General features: G+C 41.6%; 1 protein-coding gene across 1 annotated transcript in view; it reads right to left on the bottom strand.

Annotated features, from left to right (window-relative positions):
* Positions 1-7,601, bottom strand: part of DNAJC2 (DnaJ heat shock protein family (Hsp40) member C2) — a 32,588-nt gene that overhangs the window by 22,416 nt on the left and 2,571 nt on the right. Inside the window, exons 2-3 of the mRNA XM_002818317.5 lie at positions 7,087-7,277; positions 3,073-3,148 (exon numbers count right to left, since the gene is read on the bottom strand). Coding sequence (XP_002818363.2) covers positions 3,073-3,148; positions 7,087-7,277 — 267 coding nt within the window. The remainder of the gene's footprint in view (positions 1-3,072; positions 3,149-7,086; positions 7,278-7,601) is intronic.

Raw genomic sequence — 7,601 nt, forward strand, 5'->3', positions numbered from 1 at the left:
CTATGTTGTCCAGGTTGGTCTTGAATTCCTGAGCTCAAGTGATCCACCAGCCTTAGTCTCCCACAGTGCTAGGTTTACAGGGATGAGCCACCATGCTTGGCCTATAGAAATCTTTTCATGAGCATAATAAAATTATTTATTTCAACATATACTGCAAGGGTTCAGAAACAGTGACAAATATTTTTGGTATTTTTGGGGCATTTTTTGAGACAGTTTCCCTTTGTCGCCCAGGTTGGAGTGCAATGGTGCGATCTCGGCTGGCTGCAACCTCTGCCTCCCAGGTTCAAGCGATTCTTGTGCCGCAGCCGCCCAAGTAGCTGAGATTACAGGCATGCGTCTCCATGCCTGCCTAATTTTTATATTTTTAGTAGAGACGGGGTTTCGCCATGTTGGCCAGGCTGGTCTCGAACTCCTGACCTCAGGTTATCCACCCGCCCCAGCCTCCCAAAGTGCTAGGATTACAAGTGTGAGCCACCGTACCCGGCTCCTACTTCACACTTAATTAATTTTCATTATTGACATTCAAAATATACTCAACAAAAATAAAACTTTGCTTGTAATATGAAACAAGCACTCAAAGGACCTCAAATAGTACCAGATTTACATTTTTATTAGGTTTGTTTGTGCTAAGAATTACAGATTTGCAAAGAGTAACTTTGCATTTTAACTTTTAGATAGATTTTCAGAAAGCAATGAGTAGCAACTGTGTTTTACAGTGACAGAGGTAAGAGAACGACAGTTTCTTTCTGAATAAAGACTGACGGAATATTCCACAAGGGTGGTAGAGAGTAAGTTAGAATTACCCTTATTGTTAACAATCTCTACATTGGTGCTGCAAAACTTTTGGCTAGAGAATACATATTCAAAAGCTAAATTTCTTTTCTTTTTTTTTTTTTTAAATGAGACGGAGTCTCACTCTCTCACTCTGTTGCTCAGGTTGGACTGCAGTGGTACAATCTCCGCTCACTGCAACTTCTGCCTCCCGGGTTCAAGTGATTCTCATGCCTCAGCCTCCCAAGTAGTTGGGCTTACAGGCATGCGCCACCGCACCTGGCTAATTTTTGTATTTTTAGTAAGAGATGGGGTTTCACCACATTGGCCAGGCTAGTATTGAACTCCAGCCTCAAGTAATCTGCCTGCCTTGGTCTTCCAAAGTGTTGGGATTACAGGTGTGACCCACTGTGCCTGGCTAAAAATCAATTTCTACAAGGCCAATAAAAAGAGTGGATTTAGGCCGGGTGCGGTGGCTCACGCCTGTAATCCCAGCACTCTGGGAGGCCGATGTGGGTGGATCACCTGAGGTCGGGAGTTCGAGACCAGCCTGACCAACATGGTGAAATCCCATCTCTACAAAAAATACCAAATTAGCCGGGCGTGGTGGCACATGCCTCTAATCCCAGCTACTCGAGAGGCTGAGGCAGGAGAATCGCTTGAACCTGGGAGGCGGAGGTTGTGGCGAGCCAAGATGATGCCATTGCACTCCAGCCTGGGCAACAAGTACGAAATTCTGTCTTAAAAAAAGAAAGTGGATTTAACAGAAGCATATGAATGTTTCTTTTACAATTAATAGCACATTTTTAATCTTTTGAGAAACAAAGAATTCTTTCACCTTAAAACACAAACTATTTTCACAGTTCTATTATCAATTCTAATTAACAAATTTATCTGTACTGAGACATATTTGGTATTTGTATGCTATTCTTTTTTTTTGGAAACAGAGTGTCGCTCTTGTTGCCCAGGCTGGAGCGCAATGGCGTAACCTCGGCTCACTGCAACCTCTGCCTCCTGGGTTCAAGCGATTCTCCTGCCTCAGCCTCCCAAGTAGCTGGGATTACAGGTGCCCGCCACCACACCCAGCTAATTTTTTTGTATTTTTAGTAGAGACAGGATTTCACCACGTTGGCCAGGCTGGTCTCATACTCCTGACCTCAGGTGATCCACCCGTCTTGGCCTCCCAAAGTGTTGGGATTATAGGTGTGAGCCACCACGCCTGGCCAATGCTATTCTTTCATATAGTAAAACTTTGCCAACACTTGTGCGTGGCAAATGGACTTTTCTGGCATTTATGTATACTGGAATAACTATTCACATGCATTACCATATGCTTTGTCTAGAATCATGCCAGCCTTTAAACAAATCCAGTTTAAAATAATCTGATAAATTCCTTCACTTTGTTAAAAAATATTTCCTATGATTTTCCTAAATGTAAGCAGTAATGGGGACAATTTTGAGTTCATCTACTATGCTAAGTACTGACTAATAATTTTTAGCATAGACATCTTCCTCCACGTATAATACTTCCTCTTCTTGACAGGCCCTGACTCCCTACACCTTTTCCATGTGGCCACATTCTTACCCTCTCTGACCTCAATATCCATTCTCTAGAGTGGAGGGCAGAACATTCTCCTAAGACAGAAAACTGATCACCTTCACCTCTTATCTCTTTCACTAAACTTTATTAATCAGTTGAACTGATCACGTGTATAAGAAATTATGTCCACAGGATTGCAAAGCATAGGACATTTATGAGCATTAAGGGATGGTGTTTTATAAGGCATATGAAGACTGGGGTCCCAACATTACCCTGTCCCATGCCAAATTTTAACCTTGTCAATGAAAACAACAATAAAACATCAGACAACTTTTCTTGGACAGAAGACAGGGTGATATCTACAAAGGTGTGACCTAAGATTACAAAATAACATTAAAAAAAACCCAAAAACCAAAAAACAATAAAAAGGCAGTATCCACTAAGTGCAGCTGCTATACTTCTAAAGAGAGGTGAAGTATTATTTTTTAAAAGCTTGCCATTGGGGGAGTATTCTGTATCCACACACACACACCCATCCTAATTTCTTATCCCTAATGGGAAAGTCTATATGTAAAATGGATTGCTTTCTTCTGATTCTGAAGGCAGGGGAGACCGTGGTTTTTTGCTTGTTATGACAGTATAACACATGCTGTTAAATGTAGTTATGGCTGCAGACTATGATACTGTATATCTTTTAAAAAGCATAGCCAGCCTGTTCCTATACAAGATATTTGATTATTTCAAAATAACTAAGTACTTACGAGCTGCTTTGATCTGTCTCTGTGTAGCCTTGTATCTCACATGGCCAAGTCCAAGAACTGCATAATGATCTTGGTTCTGGAAAAAAAAACACAAAAGGGAGTCAAATTTGAAATGGAGCCAATATATTCCATCCCTTGTGTTCTGGTACCTTAATACAGCATTTCCTAAAGTGACATTTCATCAGGAGTCCAGTAAGAGGTTCTGTATAAACCAGGGTCTATGGTCAGGTAAGGCTGAGAAATGTGGATTAGGCTGGGTGCCATGGTTCATGCCTGTAATCCTAGCACTTTGGGGGCCCAGGTGGAGGATTGCTTGAACCCAGGAATATGAGGCCAGCCTGGGCAACAAAGTAAGATCCCTGTCTCTACAAAAAAATTTTAAAAAATTAGCTGGGTGTGGTGGTGTGTACCTGTAGTTCCAGCTACTCAGGAGGCAGAAGTAGCAGGATTGCTTGAGTCTGGTAAGTAGACGCTGCAGTGAGCTGTGATCATGCCACTGCACTCCAGGATAGGCGACAGAGCAAGATCTTGTCTTTTTTTTTTTTTTTTTAATGATTTTAAGATTTATTTTTTTGAGATGGAGTCTTGCTCTGTTGCCCAGGCTGGAGTGCAGTGGTGCCATCTTGGCTCACTGCAACCTCTGCCTCCCGGGTTCAAGCAATTCTCCTGCCTCAGCCTTCCAAGTTGCTGGGATTACAGGTACACACCACCACGCCTGGCTAATTTTTGTATTCTTAGTAGAGATGGGGTTTCACCTTGTTGGTCAGGCTGGTCTCAAACTCCTGACCTCAGGTGATATACTTGCCTTGGCCTCCCAAAGGGCCAAGGGATTACAGGTGTGAGCCACTGCACCCGGCCAAGACCCTGTCTTTAAAAAAAAAAGAGATAGGCTGGGCATGCCAGCTCACGCCTGTAATCCCAGTGCTTTAGGAGGCTGAGGTGGGTGGATCATGAGGTCAGGAGTTTGAGACCAGCCTGGCTAACATGGTGAAACCCTGTCTCTACTAAAAATACAAAAATTAGCCGGGGGTGGTGGCGCCCACCTGTAATCCCAGCTACTTGGGAGGCTGAGGCAAGATAATTGCTTGAACCTGGGAGGTGGAGGTTGCAGTGAGCCAAGACTGCGCCACTGCACTCCAGCCTGGGCAACAGAGTGAGACTCCGTCTCAAAATAAAATAAAATAAAAAATAAATTAAAAAAAGAGGTAAATATGGACTATTATATAGCCTCCTTGATGATTTGTATGCACAAAAGCCTAAGAAAGGCTCTGAGAAGTCCTGTAATTAGATTTAAAAAATAAACAAACAGAAACCTGTAAAACCTAGCATTTTCCAAACTTACTTGACCAAAGACCCCTTTTATCTCTTAGCACCTGTTGATAGCTTATGGCCATCCTATGGAACTTATGGCTACATGTTCTTGTTTACTTATTATGTCACTGGAATATAAGCTGTGTGGAAGCATTAATACTGTCTTGTTCAGTACAGTATCCTCGGCACCCAGAACAGTATCTGACATGGTGTTTGATCCATACTTGATGAATGAAAATAAACTGAACAAGTGAAAGAACCCTGCTACCTTACTCTGATACAATCTACTTCTTTCTATACCAAAGACCTTCTTCCTCTTATAGATCTCAACACTCCCCAGTTCTGTCTTTTCCTGACTCTGCCTTCTCCTGAAGTTACTATCTTCTCTCATTTTCTTTACTACCCAGCTTTGAAAGAGTACTTTACACTTTGATCCTACTTCATCACTTCCTAATCACTCCTCATCCACTGTAATCTCTTGCCTTCCCAATCATTTTACTCAAACTGCTTTCAATGAGGACACCGAAACTTTTAGTTTGCCAAATCCAATGGTTTTTTTTTTTTGAGATGGAGTTTCACTCTTGTTGCCCAGGCTGGAGTGCAGTGGCACGATCTCAGCTCACTGCAACCTCCACCTCCCAGGTTCAAGCGATTCTCCTGTTTCGGCCTCCTGAGTAGCTGGGATTATAAGCATGTGCCACCACGCCCGGTCCAATGTTTTTTAAAATAATTTTTCATGTTATGTGATTGACCTCTTTCTGAAGCAGTGACACAGGTGACTCTCCCCACTCCTCCTTTTTTTTGAGACAGAGTTTTGCTCTTGTTGCCCATGCTGGAGTGCAATTGTATGATCTCGGCTCACAGCAACCTCCACCTCCTGGGTTGAAGTGATTCTCCTGCCTCAGCCTCCCAAGTAGCTGCGATTACAGGCATGTGCCACCACGCCTGGCTAATTTTGTATTTTTAGTAGAGATGGGGTTTCACCATGTTGGTCAGGCTGGTCTCGAACTCCTGACCTCGGGTGATCTGCCCACCTTAGCCTCCCAAAGTGCTGGGATTATAGGCATGTGCCACTGCACCCTGCCTCTTTTTCCCTCTTGCTCCTCCCTTAGTTTCTGGAAGAATACGGTGCCTGATGTTGAGGAAGTATTTCTTCAAATAACAAAGTGTCTTTTTCTTTGTTTTCTTTCTACTTCTGTCACCCTTCTTAGTATCTTCTGCTGTTTTTCCTCCTCTTCCTACCCCTTAAATATCCATGCTCCTCAATGTTGTCTTTTTCTTTTAAAATGGATAAGGTGGTGGGAGAATCAGCTAACACTTTCTGAGTGCTTACTTTTCTAAATGTTTTATACATACGCTTTAGCTTATTTAGTCCTCTAAACAACCAATGACATAGGAACTCTTATTATCCATTATTTGTTTGGCATTTATCGTGCGGCAAGTACTAGCTTAAATGCTTTATAAGCATCCTTTTATTAATCCTCAAGATAAACCTTTGAGCTGTCAATCTCACTGTAGCAACAAGGGAAATGAGGTACACACATATCTGGGAACTTTCCCAAGGTCCAAGTGCCCCAAATGGCAGAACCAGATTTGAATTCAGGCACTCCAATTCCACAGCATACACATTTAACTATTATACAAGTACCTACTAAAGCATTATCTATTTGTTTATACTTTTGTCCCTTGCTGTTGTCATTCAATTCCTCACAGCAACCACCACTATGTGCCAATGACTTCAAAAAGTCTTTGGCTCTAACCTCTTTTCGGAGTCATAGACCAATTTCTAACCATCTACTAGACAGCTTCACCACTATGGTACCAAAACCTCAGTCTTCACATAGTCAAACTTGGACACAAACAGCACCTCCCACAAACATTCTTATCCTCATCCCAGCATTGGTTACTGACCACACACTCTAGCAGGTCACTCAAGCTCTAATGCTGGGAAGGACCTCTGAATACTTCTCTTTCTCTTGTGCCACATAGCCAGGGTCACCAAAGCCTGTTAATGCTACCTTCAAAAAAAGGCAAATCTGACCCCTCTTCCTCAAAACCCAGCCACATAGTAAGTTCAAGGATTCAGTCACAGGTCTGCCTTAGTGCACTAGCGCTATTAACAGTAAACCATTCACTTCCCCTCCGGCCCCTTGCCCCCTTTCAAGCAATTTCCTGTACTGCCAAGGGAATTACTTTTCTCAAATTAGCTAAGAAACTTTTCATGGTATCTTACTGTCCTCAAAATAAATTTTAATTCCTTCGTTAGCATGGTGTAAAAAGGACACAACAGAGTTTGGTCTAGTGTCCTTTTAAAGACACTAGATTTCTCATCACCATACTGCATGTACCCTATATGACTTATCAATCCCTCAAGAGGCACTACATATTCTTTTACTCCTTTGTGTCTTTGTATATCTTACTCCTTCTGCCCAGAATACTTTTCTCACTTCTCTGCTTCACTAATTGTCCTTTTAAGACCAGTGCAAACATTATCTTTTCTGTGAACTCTTCCTGGATTTCTCCAGCAGAGACAGTATCTCATGGCTAGTGCTAACCCACTCAACACTTAGTAATAAACAGATGCTAAATTATAGTCATCTTGCTGAATCATCTTAAAACATGTTTATTAATGGAAAACTCGCAAGAAAATTGTCTATGTCTAACAAAGCATCTAACTGAACAAAATTTTCAGATATTAAATACCTTCCAGTCTTTGGGATCAAGTGTTTTCAGCATGGGAAACTCTTCCAACTGCAATTCTTCATCTTCTGATTCCTCAGATAACTCTTTCTTATCCTCCAGTTCCTGAAAAGAGGCAGAAGCATTTCTGTTTCTCCTCTTAACAAAAGCTTCAAACCATCTTCCCACAGGTTCAACTCGACAGAGTGTAGAGGCTGTGATTGAAAGTGTTAAGAGAGGCTTCAATGTATTGCATGGAATAAATATGTTTCAAGGCAATTAATTTTTTCAGGAAATAAAATCAAAACAGTGATACCAGCATATACTTTTAAAACCACCGACTAAGAAAATAATTGCAGTCATCCAGTTTACATGAGGGTTAGCAAGAAATTATCCTTTTCTAGTATTAAAGAGTATTTAATCAACCTCTTCCAGTTATCTGACAAAACCAAAAAAACTCAGTAATGTCAACAATAAATCAGAACTTTTTTGGGGATATGAGAGTAAGGTTAGGAACAAGAAGAAATGTTGCAAACTAC

Source organism: Pongo abelii, chromosome 6 (assembly GCF_028885655.2).
Source record: "Pongo abelii isolate AG06213 chromosome 6, NHGRI_mPonAbe1-v2.0_pri, whole genome shotgun sequence".
NCBI lineage: Eukaryota > Metazoa > Chordata > Mammalia > Primates > Hominidae > Pongo > Pongo abelii.